The 20,467-nt window shown below is 42.9% G+C and overlaps 1 protein-coding gene across 1 annotated transcript in view; it reads right to left on the bottom strand.

Annotated features, from left to right (window-relative positions):
• Positions 1-20,467, bottom strand: part of LOC134352127 (arf-GAP with dual PH domain-containing protein 1-like) — a 210,242-nt gene that overhangs the window by 98,390 nt on the left and 91,385 nt on the right. Inside the window, exons 2-3 of the mRNA XM_063059348.1 lie at positions 11,966-12,096; positions 6,318-6,409 (exon numbers count right to left, since the gene is read on the bottom strand). Of these exons, the coding sequence (XP_062915418.1) occupies positions 6,318-6,409; positions 11,966-12,096 (223 nt within the window). The remainder of the gene's footprint in view (positions 1-6,317; positions 6,410-11,965; positions 12,097-20,467) is intronic.

The raw sequence follows: 20,467 nt of genomic DNA, 5'->3' as shown, positions 1-20,467 counted from the left end.
AGAAAACAGCCTGTCCCAGTTCACACTTGCCAGATCCTCTCTGACACTATCAAATTTGGCCTTTCTCCAATTTAGAATCTCAACCTGTGGATCAGACCTATCTTTTTGCATGTTTACTTTGAAGCAATGACATTGTGATCACTTGATGCAAAGCGTTCACCTACACAAACTTCTGTCACCTGCCCTGCTTCATTCCCTAATAGCAACTCAAGTATCGCAGACTCTCTCGTTGGGAATTCTATGTACTGATTATTAATAACAATAAGTACTGTAATGATCCTGAGTGGAAAATTATTTCATTACAGCAGCAACATTTAAAAATAAATATAATAATATTAACTAATAATAAAGTACAGAATAATAATATACACAATAATAATTTACCAATGTGCAATACTGTGCTATAAAATGTACAAAATAATAAAGCAGAGACTATGATGTACTATGATGTGTGTTCTCCTATCACACCAAGATGAACTGTTGTATGTGCTTATTGCATTTGGAAGGGAAGATTTTCTGTAACGATCCTTGTGACAGCAGAGCTGATTGAGTCCGTTCGAAAGGGTGCTTCGTTGCTTATTCAGTAGGTCATGGTGAGGATGTGCCAGATTGTCCATAACGATAACAGTTTGATTAGGGACCTCCTCTCCATCACTAACTCAAAAGAGTCCGGATTGTAGCCATGGATGGATCCAGTCTTTATGAGTTTATTTAGTCTTCAATGCAACAACTGCATTGAAGGATCTCAGTTTCCAAAGTGCAGTAATGTGCGAAATAATAAAACAGAGACCATTGTACTATTGTTCTCCTTTAGGAAACTTTCCTAAAGACATTTGACAAACTCTATCTCATCTATTCCTTTTACAATATCAGAGTCCCAGGTAATATAAGACCATAAGACCATAAAACAAAGGAGCAGAAGTCAGCCATTCCATCATGAGCTGATCCATTCTCCCATTTAGTCCCACTCCCCCGCCTTCTCACCATAACCTTTGATGCCTGGCTACTCAGATACCTATCAATCTCTGCCTTAAATACACCCAATGACTTGGCCTCCACTGCCACCCATGGCAACAAATTCTATAGATCCACCACCCTCTGGCTAAAAAATTTCTTCGCATCTCTGTTCTGAACGGGCGCCCTTCAATCCTTAAGTCATGCCCTCTCGTACCAGGCTCCCCGATCATGGGAAACAACTTTGCCACATCCACTCTGTCCATGCTTTTCAACATTCGAAATGTTTCTATGAGGTCTCTCCTCATTCTTCTAAACTCCAAGAAATACAGTCCAAGAGCGGACAAATGTTCCTCATATGTTAACCCTCTCATTCCCAGAATCATTCCAGTGAATCATCTCTGTACCCTCTCCAACGTCAGCACATCCTTTCTTAAATAAGGAGACCAAAACTGCCCACAGTACTCCAAGCGAGGTCTCACCAGCGCCTTATAGAACCTCAACATCACATCCCTGCTCCTATACTCTATTCCTCTGGAAATGAATGCCAACATTGCATTCACCTTCTTCACTACCGACTCAACCTGGAGGTTAACCTTAAGGGTATCCTGTACAAGGACTCCCAAGTCCCATTGCATCTCAGAACTTTGAATTCTCTCCCCATTTGAATAATAGTCTGCCCATTTATTTCTTCTGCCAAAGTGCATAACCATACACTTTCCAACATTGTATTTCATTTGCCACTTCTTTGCCCATTCTTTCAATCTATCCAAGTCTCTCTGCAGACCCTCTGTTTCCTCAGCACTACTGGCTCCTCCACCTATCTTCGTATCATCAACAAACTTAGCCACAAAGCCATCTATTCCATAATCCAAATCGTTGATGTACAATGTAAAAATATGTAGAAAGATAAAATCACCTACTCTAACAATTGTTGAAAATAACACAAACACGAGGAATTCTGCAGATGCTGGAAATTCAAGCAACACACATCAAAGTTGCTGGTGAACACAGCAGGCCAGGCAGCATCTCTAGGAAGAGGTACAGTTGATGTTTCGGGCCGAGACCCTTCATCAGAACTAACTGAAGAAAGAGCTAGTAAGAGATTTGAAAGTGGGAGGGGGAGGGGGAGATCCAAAATGATAGGAGAGACAGGAGGGGGAGGGATGGAGCCAAGAGCTGGACAGTTGATTGGCAAAAGGGATATGAGAGGTTCGTGGGACAGGAGGCCCAGGGAGAAAGAAAAAGGTGGGGACCCCAGAGGATGGGCAAGGGGTATAGTGAGAGGGACAGAGGGAGAAAAAGGAGAGAGAGAGAAAGAATGTGTGTATATAAATAAATAACGGATGGGGTACGAGGGGGAGGTGAGGCATTAGCGGAAGTTAGAGAAGTCGATGTTCATGCCATCAGGTTGGAGGCTATCCAGACAGAATATAAGGTGTTGTTTCTCCAACCTGTGTGTGGCTTCATCTTTACAGTAGAGGAGGCCGTGGATAGACATGTCAGAATGGGAATGGGATGTGGAATTAAAATGTGTGGCCACTGGGAGATCCTGCTTTCTCTGGCAGACAGAGCGTAGGTGTTCAGTCGTTTCTGGGACCTCTACTTTTCCTTATTTTAATTAATGATCTGGATGTGGGGGTAGAAGGGTGGGTTGGCAAGTTTGCAGACGACACAAAGGTTGGTGGTGTTGTAGATAGTGTAGAGGATTGTCGAAGATTGCAGAGAGACATTGATAGGATGCAGAAGTGGGCTGATAAGTGGCAGATGGAGTTCAACCCGGAGAAGTTTGAGGTGGTACACTTTGGAAGGACAAACTCCAAGGCAGAGTACAAAGTAAATGGCAGGATACTTGGTAGTGTGAAGGAGCAGAGGGATCTGGGGGTACATGTCCACAGATCTCTGAAAGTTGCCTCACAGGTAGATAGGGTAGTTAAGAAAGCTTATGGGGTGTTAGCTTTCATAAGTCGAGGGATAGAATTTAAGAGTCGCGATGTAATGATGCAGCTCTATAAAACTCTGGTTAGGCCACACTTGGAGTACTGTGTCCAGTTCTGGTCGCCTCACTATAGGAAAGATGTGGAAGCATTGGAAAGGGTACAGAGGAGATATACCAGGATGCAGCCTGGTTTAGAGAGTATGCATTATGATCAGACATTAAGGGAGCTAGGGCTTTACTCTTTGGAGAGAAGGAGGATGAGAGGAGACATGATAGAGGTGTACAAGATAATAAGAGGAATAGATAGAGTGGACAGCCAGCGTCTCTTCCCCAGGGCACCACTGCTCAATACAAGAGGACATGGCTTTAAGGTAAGGGGTGGGAAGTTCAAGGGGGATATTAGAGGAAGGTTTTTCACTCAGAGAGTGGTTGGTGCGTGGAATGCACTGCCTGAGTCAGTGGTGAAGGCAGATGCACTAGAGATTAGTTTAAGAGACTACTAGACAGGTATATGGAGGAATTTAAGGTGGGGGGTTATATGGGAGGCAGGGTTTGAGGGTTGGCACAACATTGTGGGCCGAAGGGCCTGTACTGTGCTGTAGTATTCTATGTTCTATTACTTACCTCAGCACTGCCTTCCTACACTAACCCCATAACTTGACTAGACTTCTACCTTGCTTCCTACAGAGACTCCATTCCACCTGTTCCTCCATCTCCTTCACATCTGGTCTGACAATGAATCTTTCCATACAAGAACCTCCCGTCTTCCTCTTCCCTCTACGGTAGTTGATAGAGACTTTTTGACTGGATTTAATCTTTTTCACGCATTTCTCTCACATTGCCAGAACAAGGATAGGGTCACACAGATCAACAGCTTCACCTACACCTGTCTCCACATTCCACCAAACTTCCTTCGTAATATCCAATATGTATAAACCTATATCGATGTTGCAGCTCTAGTAAAAACCTGGTTAGACCGCACATGGAATGTTCAGTTCAGTTCTGGTCTCCTCATTACAGGAAGGATGTGAAAGCTTCAGAAAAGATGCACAGGTGCACTTTCTCTGCAGCTTTTGCACTTAATACTGCTGTTTTTTTTTACCTTGTTCTACCTCAATGCACGATGTAATGATTAGATCTACATGAACAGCTTTTCACTGTATCTTTGCTGCTGCCATCAGGAAGAAGGTACAGGAGCCTCAGGACTCACACCACCAGCTTCAGAAACATTTATTACCCCTCAACCATCAAGCTCTTGAACCAAAGGGGATAATTTCATTCAACTTCACTTGCCCCTTCACTGAAATGTTCCCACAATCTATGGACTTGCTTTCAAGGACTCTCCATCTCATATTCTTGATATCTAATGCTTATTTATTTATTATTATTATTTCTTTTGTTTCGTGTTTGCACAGTTTGTCTTATGCACACTTATTCAACGCCCAGATGGTGCACTTTCATTGATTCTATTAGGGTTATTATTCAATTATGGATTTATTGAGTATGCCTACAAAGAAAATGAATCTCAGGGTTGTATTTGGTGGCATACAGTAGTGCTAGAAAGTTTGCGAATGCTCTAGAATTTTCTCTATTTTTGCATAAGTATGATGTAAAATGAGATCAGATCTTTGTGCAAGTCCCAAAACTAGATAAAGAAAACTCAATTAATTAAATAACACAAAAACATTATACTTGTTCATTTATTTATTGAGAAAAAGGATCCAATATTACAACTATTGTTGGAAAAAGTATGTGAATCTCTGGGGTACTGCCTTCTACAAAAGCTATTTGGAGCCAGGTGTTCCAATCGATGGAATGAGACTGGAGGTGTGGGTTGTAGAGGTGCCCTGTTCTATGAAAAAGACTCAGAAAGCCAGGTTACTGACACAGCCTGATCTTCTCAAGAAAGATCTGTTTTTGTGCACAATGCATCGATCCAAACAACTTTCTGAGGACCTTGTAAGAAGAATTGTAGGGATGCATGAAGCTGTAAAAGGCTACAAAAGCTTTCTAAAGGCCTCAGTGTTCATCAGTCTACAGTAAGAGAAATTGTCTACAAATGGAGGAAATTCAGTACGGTTGCTACTCTCCCTTGGAGTGGGTGACCTACAAAGATCACACCAACAGCATGACACTCAATGCTGAAGGAGGTGTTAAAGAACCAAAGGGTAACAGTAAAAGACCTGCAGAAATCTCTAGAACTTGCTGAAGTTTCTGTTCATGTGTCCACTATAAGAAAAACACTGAACAAGAATGGTGTTCGCGGATGGACACTACGGAGGAAACCACTGCTCTCCAAAAACAAAACAAGCACTGCTGCGCGTCTCAAGTTTGCAAAAGACCACCTGGATGTTCTACAACACTTCTGGGACAATGTTCTGTAGACAGATGGGACAAAAGTTGAACTTTTTGGCAGAAATGCACATTGCTATGTTTGGATGAAAAAGGGCACTGCACACCAACACCAAAACCTTATCCCTACTGTGAAGCACGGTGGAAGGAGCATCATGGTTTGGGGATGCTTTGCTGCCTCGGGACCTGGACAGCTTGTAATCATTGAGGGAACAATAAGTTCAAAATTGCATCAAGACGTTTTACAGGAGAGTGTTAGGGTAGCAGTCCATCACCTGAACCTTAATAGAAGTTGGATAATCCAACACGACAATGACCCGAAAGACAAGAGTAAATTAATAACAGAATGGTTTAAAAAGAAGAAAACTCATGTTTTGGAATGGCTGAGTCAAAGTCCTGACCTTAATCCTATAGAAATGTTGTGGGAGGACCTGAAGCAAGCAGTTCATGCAAGGAAACCCACCAACAGCCCAGATTTGAAGCAGTTTTGTAAGGAGGATTGGTCTAAAATACCTCCAAGTCAATGTGCAGGACTGATCAACAGTTACTAGAAACGTTTGGTTGAATTTGTTGCTGTACGGGGTGGGGGGGGGGGGTGTTACACCACTTACTGAAAGGTACATACTTTTTCCAACAAATACCTGTAATATTGGATCATTTTTCCCAATAAATAAATGAACAGGTATAATGTTTTTGTGTTTTTTTTAAATAGGGTTCTCTATATCTAGCTTGATGACCTACATGAAGATTTGATCACATTTTAGGTCATATTTATGCAGAAAAAGGGAAAATTCTACAGTGTTCACAAACTTTCTAGCACCACCATACAAAGTACCATGGTGTTATCTGGAAGAAAGGCAAAGTGTATGAACTTTGATAATAAATTTTCTTTGGACTTTAAACATGTGACAATAATAAACCAATATCAAAATCCATCTAACAAGGCAGACAAGCCCTAGTTTAATAATTCATAACTAAGAGCAAAAAATACCATTTATTGCCTGAAGAAATGTTCTACATATGCTATGTAAACAATATAATTAAACTGTTTATTCATTAATTCCTTACTTACTGGCAATCTGTAAATGTTGGTCTGTAATAGAATGGCGGCAACTTTGATTCATATATTGCTTTGGCTATGCTGTTCCCATTGGAGGTGATAAACTAAGAGAGAAAAAGTGCAGAGTTTGAATCAACTGGTAATTTTCATTCAGAAAAAAATGTTTTTTTTGAAGATAATAACTTATTGACCTGCCATAAATTGATTTCCTCACAGTCAAGAAGATGAAATAATTTTCAGTTTGCCCTTTGAATTGACCCATGGGACTTAGTTTTCTATTGGTCAATACTTGTTGCATGCACTCGTAGAGGAATCATATGACCTCTTGCGGCCAAAGGCCTCCACCCCACATACCAATTGGCCATGCAACATACCAAGTTTCATTCCACACTGTGAAATAGAAAGAGTTGATTGGATGATTCTGGACCATCAGGTGAAGAGCTTTAACTCTAAATGCTTCGTCCAATATTTTCATAATCAACTAGAAGTTTTAAGAAATTTCTTCTGTTGCCTCCACAACTTTTTGACCATTCTCTCAAATTTTGCCACTGAGGGAATAGACTTCAAATTTGCTGCACTTATTGGACTGGTGTTAGGTATAGGCTGTGGTATACATATAGGCTGTGATGCCTAGTGACAGAAACAGACTAATATGGGATCTAAATCCAAACCTTAAAATCTTTACTATTCTAGGTCTTTAAGATATACTTCTTTACTAAATAAATCTTTACTATTCTAGGTCTTTAAGATAAATTCTTCAGTTGGTGAATTTATCCTCTGTATGTGCTAAGCATAGGTTGATACAGTTTAAAGTAGTGCACAGGGTTCATATGTCCAAAGATAAACTATCTCGTTATTACTCTTATATTAATCCAATATGTGACAGATGCCATTTCAAGATAGCTTCTTTAACCCACATGTTCTGGTCATGTCCCTTGTTGGAGAAATATTGGAAAGATATTTTCGATATTATTTCAACGGTCCTAAATATAGACTTACAATCTCATCCAATTACTGCTATCTTTGGACTACCAATGATAGACTTAAATAATTTAACCTCTTCATCACGAAGGATGATTGCATTTCTTACTTTAATGGCTAGATGGTCCATTTTGTTGAATTGGAAAGAGATTAACCCTCCTAAGGTATTTCATTGGTTTTCACAAACTATTGCGTGTTTGAATTTGGAGAAAATTAGAAGTGCAGTTTATGACCCTTCCATTAAGTTTGAAAAAACTTGGAGGCCATTCATTCAGCACTTTCATTTGATGTAATTTGATCATTTCCAAACTTGTTTTATCTCTCTGTACTGTTGTTGGAGGGGAATGGAGTCGTCGACACTGAGGTTTTCTTCTTTTCCATTTTTCAGTTGTTAGTTTTGTCCAAGTCTTTTAGTTTAGTTGATTAATTTTGTTTTTCTTTGGGGATGGGGTTTGTTTTTTTTTGGTTTTGTTTTTTTTTCTTTTTCATGTTTTTTTTCAGCTTTTTTTTTGATTTGTATTATCCGTTGTCAGTTCTACATGATTGGGAGCTTTGTTAACTTACACTATTTGATTCTACAACTACTTTTCTTAAGTGTAACAATATATCTCCTACTATTTGTATTATTACTATGTTTTGTTTCTATATTTCAAAATTAATAAAAAGATTGAAAAAGAAAGATATATAGAGTTATGGTTGTTCTGCTTGCACTGTGATTCCTGTGTGTTTGACTTGTCTTGGGCATCAGTATTCCACTTCTGAACTATTTCCAAAAACATACATGGATTGCATTGCTTGGGTCAGTGTTTGTAGATGGAAACATTGTGTATAAAAATTTCTTCCATGCAGTATGGATGTGGGTTGCACTAAAGAGATGATTTATTTTTCTTTCAGAATTACAGAATGACTAATCTGCACTTCAAAATATTATTTAAAGGTGTTTCAGCTTTGACGTCTACTTTCCCAAAATGTTATTGGAATCAGAGAAAGTTCAGAGGAAGTTCACAAGAATGTCGTTTGAATTGGGGAGGGTCCAGAGGAGCTTCATGAGAATGATTCTGGGAAAGAAAGGGTTAATGTACGAAGAGTATTTAGTGGCTCTGAGGATGTACCCACTGAAGAATGAGGGGGATCTCATTGAAAACTATGAAATATTGAAAGACCTAGACAGAGTGGACATGGAGAGAATGTTTCTTATAGTGGGGGAAGTACAGGACCAGAGGGCACAGACTCAGAATTGAGAGATGTCCATTTAGAACGGAGATGAAGAAAATATTTCTTTGGCCAGAGGATGGTGAATCTGTGGAATTCATTGCTGTAGATGGCTGTGGAGACCAAGTCATTGGGTATATTTAAAGTGGAGGCTGGTACGTTCTTGATTAGTAAGAGAGTCAAAGGTTATGGGGAGAAGGCAGGAGAATGGGGTTGAGAGGGATAATAAATCAGCCATGATGGAATGATGGGGCAGACGTGATGGGCTGAATGGGCTATTCTACTCCTAGGTAATATGGTCTTGTGAAATTTGTTCTTTTGGATTTATTGCCATTTCCTCATCATCTTTGAGAAGGTGGTGGCATTCTTATTTTATTTCCTTTATTGAGATACAGCACAGAATAGGCCCTTCCGGCCCTTCAAACTGTGCCACCCAGCATTGACCTGATCTGAACCCCAGGCTAATCACAGGACAATTTACAACGACCAATTAACCCACCAACCCATACGACTTTGGACTGTGGGAGTAAACCGGGTCACAGGGAAAATAGACAAACTCCTTACAGGTCGTGGTGGGAATTGAATCGCGGTTGCTGGTGCTGTAAAGCATTGAGCAAACCACTACACTACTGTGCCTTCCCCTCGACCATCAGGCTCTTGAACCAAAGGGGATAACCTCACTCAAATTCACTTGCCCCATCACTGAAATGTTCCCACAACTAATGGACTCATTTTCAAGGACTCCTCATCTCACATTCTTGATATTTATTTCTTATTTATTTATTTATTATTCTGGGAGAGGTACCTCAGTGCTGATTCTGAGAAGGACTTCCAGGATCCAAATATAGCAATGATTAAGTAACTGATCATATATTCCCAGATCAGGGTGATGTGTAACATGGAAGGGAGCTTGTCCCAGTGCACCTGGTGCTGGAGATGCTGTTGTAACAACCACAAAGTCATAGAATCATTGAACACTGTAACACAGAAGCAGACCCTTTGGCCCATCTAGTCTGTGCCTAGCCCCATCGCCTTACACCTGAACCATATCCCCATACCTATCCAAGTTTCTCTTAAAGCCTGCATGAGTAGGCATGGTGCATTTTGTAGATGACCCACACTGTGATCATAATGGAACAGCAGTGAGGCAGAATGGAAATTTAGTGTGGTGTCAGATTGATTTTTAAAATGTTTTAATATTTAAAAACCAGCAGAGTAACCGGCCCTTTCGGCCAAATGAGACCGTACCACCCAGTTACACCCAGATGACCAATTAATCCACTAACTGTACATATTTGGAATATGGGAGGAAACTGGAGCACCCGGAACAAACCAACATGGTCACGGGGAGAGCATGCAAAACCCTTACAGGAAGCAGCGAGAGCTGAGTCCGGGTCACACGCGCTGTAATAGCGTTACGCTAACCACCACACTAGCCTGCCAGCCCATTCATTTTATTCGGAGTGGTGAGAATCAACTGTATCGGGGGGAAGATGAGTGACAGTGGTTTGAATTTCATCAGAGTTCTCAGATACAATAAACCACCATTCAGACTTCAGAATGGAGCAGATACAATGTATTATATGCTGCCCAGTTTTTAATATCATTGAATTCAATGGGAAATAATACTGACAATAACCACCAAACCACAAGATTCCTGTCCAATCCTGGCTGGATCATCCCAAACTAGGAATCCAATATCCCACTGAGTTCCCAATCTCAGTCCCCATTTGGATAAACAGGGCAGCACTGTGAGGATCATATTTTTTGACATGATCCTCATGTTTTTTGACAGGATCATATATGCCATCAATACCATACAACCTTCATTGCTGAGGGAGAAGCTCTGTCCAATGCAGGCTGGCACTTCCATTGTGTCCTGGATAATGGACCACCTGACTGGCAGACCACAGTTTGTGTGGCTTCAATGCTGTGTGTCAGACATGGCTATAAGCAGCACTGGAGCCTCAGAGGGGACTGCATTGGCTCCCTTCCTGTTTACCCTGTATACCTTGGATCTTAGATACAACAGTGAGTCATGTCATCTGCAGAAATTCTGTGATGACTCAGCAATAGGTGGGTGTATAAGAGAAGATGGGAGGATGAATAGAGGGCCCTGGTGGAGGACATTGTCAAACGGTGCAAGCTGAATCATCTGTAACTCAACACCAGTAAGACAAAGAAGATGGTGACCCACTTTAGGAAGATTAAGCCTGCACTTCAAAGTTGCTGGTGAACGCAGCAGGCCAGGCAGCATCTCTAGGAAGAGGTACAGTTGACGTTTTGGGCCGAGACCCTTCGTCAGGACCAACTGAAGGAAGAGCTCGTAAGAGATTTGAAAGTGGGAGGGGGAGGGGGAGATCCAAAATGATTGGAGAAGACAGGAGGGGGAGGGACGGAGCCAAGAGCTGGACAGGTGATTGGCAAAAGGGATATGAGAGGATCATGGGACAGGAGGACAAGGGAGAAGGAAAAGGGAGAGGGGGGGAAAACCTAGAGGATGGGCAAGGGGTATAGTCAGAGGGACAGAGGGAGAAAAAGGAGAGAGAGAGAAAGAATGTGTGTATATAAATAAATAACAGATGGGGTATGAGGGGGAGGTGGGGCATTAGCGGAAGTTAGAGAAGTCGATGTTCATGCCATCAGGTTGGAGGCTACCCAGACGGAATATAAGGCATTGTTCCTCCAACCTGAGTGTGGCTTCATCTTTACAGTAGAGGAGGCCGTGGATAGACATGTCAGAATGGGAATGGGATGTGGAATTAAAATGTGTGGCCACTGGAAGCCTGCACTGCTCTGTTACTATTGATGGTGAGGATGTGAATGCAGTGAGGACTGTCAATACCTGGGGGTGCACCTGGATGACAGACATGAGTGCAGCACCAACACAGAGACTGTGTACAAGAAGGGCCAGAGTCACCTCTATTTTCTGAGGAGACTGAGATCCTTTGGAGTATGCAGGCCTTTCTTTCACATGTTGTCGCCAGTACAATCTTCTATGCAGTGGTGCGCTGGGGCAATGGCTGATGCCAACAGGCTCAATAAACTGATTTGAAAGGCTGGCTCTGTTATAGGAGACAAACTGGACACACTGGAGGATGTGGTAAAATGAAGGACCCAATGGAAAATCCTGGCAATTCTGGACTAGCCACATCGGGTGAATAGGGGAGCATTTTTGGTAATAGACTAAGACAACTGTGCTGCTCCAAAGAGCGCTATATGAGGTCATTCTTACCCTCAGCCATTAGGCTCCATAATGAGTCAATCTATAGCTGGGGAAGTGATGACCCCCTGCTGTTAGACTGTTTGAGGTAACATTTTTCATTCTTTCTTATTTCTCTTCTAATATTTGTTTATTTGTATATTTGTGCACTTGTAATGCTACTGTGACACTGTAATTTCCTTTGGGATCAATAAAGTTTCTATCTATCTATCTTCAGTATAAAGCTTGACTGGAAACGACCTACCTTAATTTCTTCATCCTCCCAGGCGTCTAATCGAACGGATTTCACTTTGCTAACTTTAGGGATATTTCGATGAATTCCTGAGCAATTTAAACAGATAAAAATTCCAAGCGTGTATGATGCCCAGTCGTTATCTGGGGGAGAAAAGAAAAAGATCAAGACTTTTGTTATGCTAAATGCAATTCATTAATAGGAAGCATTATTAACATATAATTTATCTTTCAGCTAATATTTGTTCCATTTCAAAAGGTAATAAATAATTCAGCAGTAACATGGTGGTTAGCAATATAGCCAGAAGAGGCCATTCAGCCCCTTTACATGATGGCCAATCTGTAGCATATTCAGTGCCATACAGCGAGGAAACATGCTATTTGGCCCAACTGGTCCATACCCACCAACGTTCCTACTTAAGCCATCTAAAACTTTCCTATCCATGTACCTGTCCAATTACCTATGAAATGTTGTTAATGTACCGGCCTCAACCACCTTCTGTGGCAGCTCATTCCATATTCTGACCACTAGACTAATAACCATAATAGAATCAATGAAAGATCGCACAAGTGTGGGTCAACCAGAGTGCAAAAGAGAACAAACGGTGCAAATACAAAAAGAAAAAGAAAAAAAATAACTAGAGGCATGAAATGAAGAGTCCTTGGAAGTGAGTCCATAGGCTGTGGGAACATTTCAATGATGGGGGAAGTGAAGTTGGTTCAAGAGCCTGATGGTTGAGGGGTTATAACTGCTCCTGACCTGCTGGAGTGAGTCCTGAGACTCCTGTATCTCCTTCTTGATTCTTATTTATTGAGACTCAGTGTGAAATAGCCCCTTCTGGCCTTTTGAGCTGTGCTGCCCAGCAATCCCCGGATTTAATCCTAATCATGGGACAGCTTACAATGCCCAGTTAACCTACCAACTGGTACGTCTTTGGACCATGGAGGAAACCAGAGCACCCGGATGAAATCCATGTGGTCACGGGGAGAACAATGGCAGCAAGAAGAAGACAGCATGACCTGGGTGCTGGGAGTCCCTTACGACAGGTGCTGTTTTCCTGCAACTACGCTTTATGTAGTTGTGCTCAACAGTGGGGAGGGCTTTACATTAGATTATGAGGACACGCAGTCCTCTTTTATTGTCATTTAGTAATGCATACATTAAGAAATGATACATTATTTCCTCTGATGTGATATCACAAAACACAGGACAGACCAAGACTGAAAATACTGATAAAATCACATAATTATAACATATAGTTACAACAGTGCAACAATACCATAACTTAATGAAGAACAGTCCATGAGCACAGTAAAGTTCAAAGTCTCTCAAATGTCCCACATCTCACGCAGACGGGAGAAGGAAGAAAAACTCTCCCTGCCATGCCCGACCACAATCTGTCTCTGAGTCATCCGAAAACTTCGAGCCTCCGAATCAGCTCTCCGACACCAAGTACTGAGCGTCATCTCTGTCCGAACGATTCGACCTCAATCTCGGTCGCCAACAGCAGGGAAAGCCGGGGATTTTGAGGCCTTCCCTCCGGAAGATTCCCGACCGCGCAGTAATGACAGCAGCGAACGAGTGTTTCAGAAATTTCTCCAGATGTTCCTCTGTGCTTTCATGTCCGTCTCCATCAAATCAGAATTGTCCACGGCCCCTATTTAACGGATAAGATATCATTTTTCACCAGTGCGCTGCTCTCTCTCTTCCCGCCGGTATCCAGCACATGTGGTGGTACATCAGGTCGCTGTTCGTTGACCATAGCACAGCATTTAATACCATTGTTCCCACAGTCCTAATCGATAAGCTACCAAACTTGCTTAGCCCACTGCTCTACTCTCTATACCCATGACTGTGTGGCTAGCCATAACTCAAATGTCATCTATAAATTTGCTGATCACACAACCATTGTTGGCAGAATCTCAGATGGTGACGAGAGGGCATACAGGAGTGAGATATGCCAACTAGTTGAGTGGCGTGGCAGCAACAGCCTGGCACTCAATGTCAGTAAGATGAAAGAGCTGATCGTGGACCTTAGGAGAAGTAAGACAAGGGAACATGAACCAATCCTCACAGAGGGATCGGAAGTAGAGGTAGTGAGCAATTTCAAGTTCCTGGGTGTCAAGGTTTCTAACCTGATCCCAACATATCGATGCAGCCATAAAGAAGGCAAGACAGCAGCTATATTTCATTAGGAGTTTGAAGAGACTTGGTTTCTCAACTAAAACACCCGAAAACTTCTATGGATGTACTGCGGAGAGCATTCTGACATTGTCTGGTATGGGGTGGGAGGGCTGCTGCAGAGGACCGAAAGAAGTTACAGAAAGTTGTAAAATCTATCAGCTCCATCCTGGGGACTAGCCTCCGTAGTATCTAAAAACGCAAACATGAGGAATTCTGCAGATGCTGGAAATTCAAGCAACACACATCAAAGTTGCTGGTGAACACAGCAGGCCAAGCAGCATCTCTAGAAAGAGGTACAGTCGACGTTTCAGGCCGAGACCCTTCGTCAGGACTAACTGAAGAAAGAGTTAGTAAGAGATTTGAAAGTGGCGGGGGGGGGGAGATCCAAAATGATAGGAGAAGACAGGAGGGGGAGAGATGGATCCAAGAGCTGGACAGTTGATTGGCAAAAGGGGTATGAGAGGATCATGGGACAGGAGGCCCAGGGAGAAGGAAAAGGGGGAGGGGGGAGGAAAGCCCAGAGGATGGGCAAGGGGTATAGTCAGAGGAAGAATGTGTGTATATAAATAACGGATGGGGTACGCCACATATTTTAATTCCACATCCCATTCCGATATGTCTATCCATGGCCTCCTCTACTGTAAAGATGAAGCCACACTCAGGCTGGAGGAACAACACCTCATATTCCGTCTGGGTAGTCTCCAACCCGATGGCATGAACATTGACTTCTCTAACTTCCACTAATGCCCCACCTCCCCCTCGTACCCCATCCGTTATTTATATACACACATTCTTCCTCTCTCTCTCTCTCTCCTTTTTCTCCCTCTGTCCCTCTGACTATACCCCTTGCCTATCTCCCCCCTCCCCCTTTTCTTCTCCCTGGGCCTCCTGTCCCATGATCCTCTCATATCCCCTTTGCCAATCACCTGTCCAGCTCTTGGCTCCATCCCTCCCCCTCAGTCTTCTATCATTTTGGATCTCCCTCTCCCCCTCCCAATTTCAAATCTCTTACTAGCTCTTTCTTTAGTTAGTCCTGACGAAGGGTCTCGGCCTGAAACGTCGACTGTACCTCTTCCTTGAGATGCTGCCTGGCCTGCTGCGTTCCACTAGCATTTTTTTGTATGATGTGCTTACTGTAACTGATTTATTTATTTTTTCTATATTATCATGTATTGCATTAAATTGCTCCTGCAAAGTTAACAAATTTCACGACGCATGCCGGTGATAATAGATTCTGATGTGCTCAGCCTACGCCAGGCCCCCGAAAATAATCGCACCGAGGAATTTAAAGTTGCCTCTTACATTACTTATATAATCTCTCTTCTCTCATCTTAAACCTATGCCAAAAGCACACAAGACATAGCAACACAGTTGGGTTGGAAGGAAAAATAAATTAGCCATGAACACAGGCTATTCGGCCAATCACCCCTAATTTCCTGCTTCTTCCCATAACCTTTGACACCCTTACTCATCAAACACCGATTTAATGCCCTCTAGTTCTTGCTTTGCCACCACTGAAAAAGAGACTATGCTCCTTCAGCCGAGGTCCCACATAATCTTATGTACACCTGTAAAATTAGCCCACATACTCCTACGCTCCAATGTGAAAACTCCCCCTACTGTTCAATCTCTCACTGTAACCTAGTCCCTCGCGTTTTGCCCATATCCTTATAAATCTTCTCTGCACTCTGTCCAGCTTAATGGCATCTTTCACACGGCAGAGTGACCAAAAGTGAGCGCAATATTCCTAATGTGGCCTTTCGTTTTCCTCGGATTCTTTCCATGGCTCTCTGCCGGCATTATTAATGATGAGGAGGCATACAGGAGTGAGACAGATTAGCTGGTGGAGTGGTGTCACAACAACAACCTTGAACTTTACATCAGTAAGACCAAGTAATTGACTGAGGACTTCAGGAAGGGGAAGTCAAGGGAACACACACCAGCTCTTATCAAAGAACCAGCAATGGAAATGGTGAGCAGTTTTAAGTTCCTGGGTATCAAAACCTCTGAAGATTTATCCTGGGCTCAACATACAGATGCAATTACAAAGGCATCAAATATTTTCATTAAGCGTTTGAGGAGATTTGGTAAGTTTAGGATGGCGGCGAATATTTGTAGCTTGGGTTGAAGCATTTGATGCTGTGGTATTGGCCGAGTTTGGCAATTAGCTTGCAGACGCTTCATCACCATTCGAGGTGACGTCCTCAGGGCGCAGTTCTTGGTGTTTCTCTTTGGGAGTGCTCATCTTTATATAGGCCCCCTGTTCAGGACGGAGAAAAAGCAAATGGGGCCTTTAAAAACGTGAGCTCATCAACAACTGCTCACTGAGGATATCACCTTGTCTGTAAGCTAATTGCCAAGCTCGGCCAACACCACAATATAAGATTTGGTGTGTCACCAAAGACTATCAAATTGCGAAGATGTACTGTGGAGAGCATTCTAATAGTGGCACCGCTCTCTGGTATGGAGGGACCACTGCACAGGATCGGTAGAAGCTGCAGGGTGTTGTAATCTCAGCCACTTACATCATGGGCACTAGCCTCCTCACCATCGAAGACATCTCTAAAAGGCAATGTCACAAAAAGGCAGTATCTGTCATTAAAGACCCCTCATCACTTAGGACATGTCCTCTTCTCATTGCTACCATCGGGGAGGAGATACAGGAGCCTGAAGACACACACTCAGCATTTTAGGATCAGCTTCTTCCCCTCCACCGTCAGATTCCTCCGACATCATGAACACTACCTCATCATTTCCTCTGCTTTTGCACTAATTATTTTATATTTCTATATGCAACTTGCAGTTTTTAATGTTAATGTATTGCACCGTACAGCTGTCACAAAACAAACTGATCCCTCCCCACTGATCCACATCTCTCCCTCCCCACTCTCTCTGCTTTCCGCAGGGATTGCTCCCTACGCAACTCCCTTGTCCATTTGTCCCCCCCATCCCTCCCCACTGATCTCCCTCCTGGCACTTATCCTTGTAAGCGGAACAAGTGCTACACATACCCTTACACTTCCTCCCTTACCACCATTCAGGGCCCCAGACAGTCCTTCCAGGTGAGGCGACACTTCACCTGTGAGTCAGCTGGGGTGATATACTGTGTTCCGTGCTCCCGATGTGGCCTTCTATATATTGGCGAGACCCGACACAGACTGGGAGATCGTTTTGCTGAACATCTACGCTCTGTCCGCCAGAGAAAGCAGGATCTCCCAGCGGCCACACATTTTAATTCCACATCCCATTCTGATATGTCTATCCACGGCCTCCTCTACTGTAAAGATGAAGCCACACTCAGGCTGGAGGAACAACACCTCATATTCCCTCTGGGTAGCCTCCAACCTGATGGCATGAACACTGACTTCTCTAACTTCCGCTAATGCCCCACCTCCCCCTGGTACCCCATCCATTATTTATTTATATACACACATTCTTTCTCTCTCTCTTTTTCCTCCCTCTGACTATACCCCTTGCCCATCCTCTGGGTTTTCTCCCCTTTCCCCCTTTTCTTTCTCCCTGGGCCTCCTGTCCCATGATCCTCTCATATCCCTTTTGCCAATCACCTGTCCAGCTCTTGGCTCCATCCCTCCCCCTCCTGTCTTCTCCTATCATTTTGGATCTCCCCCTCTCACTTTCAAATCTCTTACTAGCTCTTCTTTCAGTTAGTCCTGACGAAGGGTCTCGGCCCGAAATGTCGACTGTACCTCTTCCTATAGATGCTGCCTGGCCTGCTGCGTTCACCAACAACTTTGATGTGTGCTTTATAAATTGCCGGTAATCATAAACCTGATTCTGTCCATTCTTCTGTGCACAAGTACACATTCCTTACAGAGCGCGGTGGGAATTAAACCCCAATCCCTGGCGCTGTAAAGCCTTGCGCTGCTGTGCTGTCCTACTGATGACAAGAACAGGGCCTTGAGGCTACATTCAGATCAGCCAAAGTCTTATTGAATGAATGGTATCCCTAGTTTAGACGCTCAAGACAAAGACAACATCCCCCAATCCGCTCCTGAAGCCCTCGCAGAACTTCAGGTCTCAATAATTTCCAAGGCATGGAGACCCAATTCATGGTAGTGCAGCAGTTAGCGTGATGCTATTACAGCTCAGGGGTGAATAGTTGGCAGTTCAATTCCAGCACCCTCCATAAGAAAGTTCGTACATTCCTTCTTGAGTGCGCGGGGGTTTCCTCTGGGTGTTATGATTTCCTCCCACAGTCCGAAGACGTAGCAGTTATATTCATTGTCAATTGCCCTGTGATTAGGCTAGTGTTAAATATGTGGTTTCTGGGTGGGATAACTTGAAGAACCAGAAGGGCCTGTTCCACACTGTGTCTCTAAAATAAGAATAATAATTCACCACTTCGCTTTGCACATTCAATAGCAAGCATTTCCCACTCAAAGAAATCATTCCTGCCACCTGTGAATAATCACTGATACTTACCTCTTCTGTTCTGAGAGTTCATCACATACCTCTGGTTTTGAAATATTGATCAGCTGCCTCGTGAATAATTTCTGGCTTGGTCCCACAAGACTTTCTCAGTTTAATTTACCCTGCCAGCCTGCTTATACACATCACTCTCTATTGCTCAGTAGCTGAGTTTCTTTGTAATGGACTTCCTCGAGTCTGATTAACGTGATATCGTGTGCAATAAGCTCTGGGCCTGTTTAATAATCTACTTTATAAATGAAAGCACAATTAATCATCAGCACTATAACCACTTGCACTTCTATAGTGCCAAGCCCTCCCAAACAACCAGTCAAGTGCTTTCAGAGTCACCGCTATCACGCAGAAAGTGTGGCAGACAATGACGGCCAGCTATTAAGACCATAACACTTAGGAATAAAATTTGGCAATTCAGCCCATCGACTCTGCTCTGCCATTCCAACATGGTTGAATTACAATTGAATTGTCTGGGTTGCTTCCAACCTGTTGGCATGAACATTGATTTCTCTAACTTCTGGCAATTTCTTCCACTCTCACTCCTTCTCTCTTTATCCATTCCTCATTATGGATCCCTTATCACCCTTTTCTTCACCTGCCTATCATCTCCCTCTGCTACCCTTCCTCATTCCCTTTCTTCCTTGGTCCTCTCCTGTTATTTCCTACCTCTTCAGCCCTTTGCCTCGATTCTTGATTGGTCAGGGCATGAAGGGATACGGGGAGAAGGCAGGCGACTGAGGCTGAGAGGGAAAATTGAATCAGCCATGATGAAATGGTAGAGCAGACTCGAGGGTTCAAATGGCCTAATTCTGCTCCTAAATCTATGGTCTTATAGTAGAATATGTGAGATATTCGTACATTGATAATAAATTTACCTTGACTTCGACAATCTCATTTGAAGTTTGGCTCTCTCCAAGCTAACTCTATCAGATGCTTAGTGTCAGTCATTCTGACCAGCAGAGGGGTACAGTTAGATTAATTTACTATGGGAAGAATGACCTTGCCTGATGTCTCAGGACCAGGTGTGTCTGCACCTGCACAAACCCACCCCTGGTACTCCTTCTCTGCCACCTTTTCTACACTCCTCGGGCGGCGCTCCATCCTCGCCATTCCCAACATCCTTTGCTCCCACTGGGTTTACAAACTTTCACTCTGCTCTATATTGGCAAGTATAAAATTCTGTATAAAATTCTTAGGCACCCTAGCTATATATATGTGCTTAAAATGTTTGCACAGTACTGTACATATGACAAATATTTTTAATGGTGGAGATCCTTTCACAGGAATTAAAAGGCATTTGTACAGGTACTTGCACATTTAAAGTGCGGAGGGATACAGGCCTAGTGAAGGCAAATGGGTTACCATAGCAACCCCAGAACTAAGCAGCATCCATCATGAAAGACTCCCACCACCCAGGCCATTCTTTCCTCTTACTATTACCATTGGCCAGGAGGTACAAGAACCTGAGGTCGCACACCACCAGGCTCAGGAACAATTATTTCCCTTCAACCATTAGGCTCTTGAAGGAGTGTGGACAACATCACTCACTCCAGCACTGAACTGATCACTGACTCTGTAACCTATGGACTCACATCCAATTTTTCTCAATAAATAAATGAAGTATAATGTTTTTGTGTTATTTATTTAATTGAGCTTCCTTTATCTAGTTTTAAGACTTGCATGAAGACCTGATCACATTTTACATCATGCTCATGCAGAAATAGAGAAAATTCTACAGCGTTCACAAACTTTCTAGCACCACTATATGCCACCATATACAACCCTGAGCTTCATTTTCTTGTGGGCGTACTCAATAAATCCACAATTGAATAATAACCGTAATGAACCAATGAAAGTGCACCATCTGGGTGTTGAATAAGTGTGCAT

Source organism: Mobula hypostoma, chromosome 9 (assembly GCF_963921235.1).
Source record: "Mobula hypostoma chromosome 9, sMobHyp1.1, whole genome shotgun sequence".
NCBI lineage: Eukaryota > Metazoa > Chordata > Chondrichthyes > Myliobatiformes > Myliobatidae > Mobula > Mobula hypostoma.
Note: the sequence above shows the minus strand (reverse complement) of the source record. Positions and strands in the feature narration are given on the sequence as shown.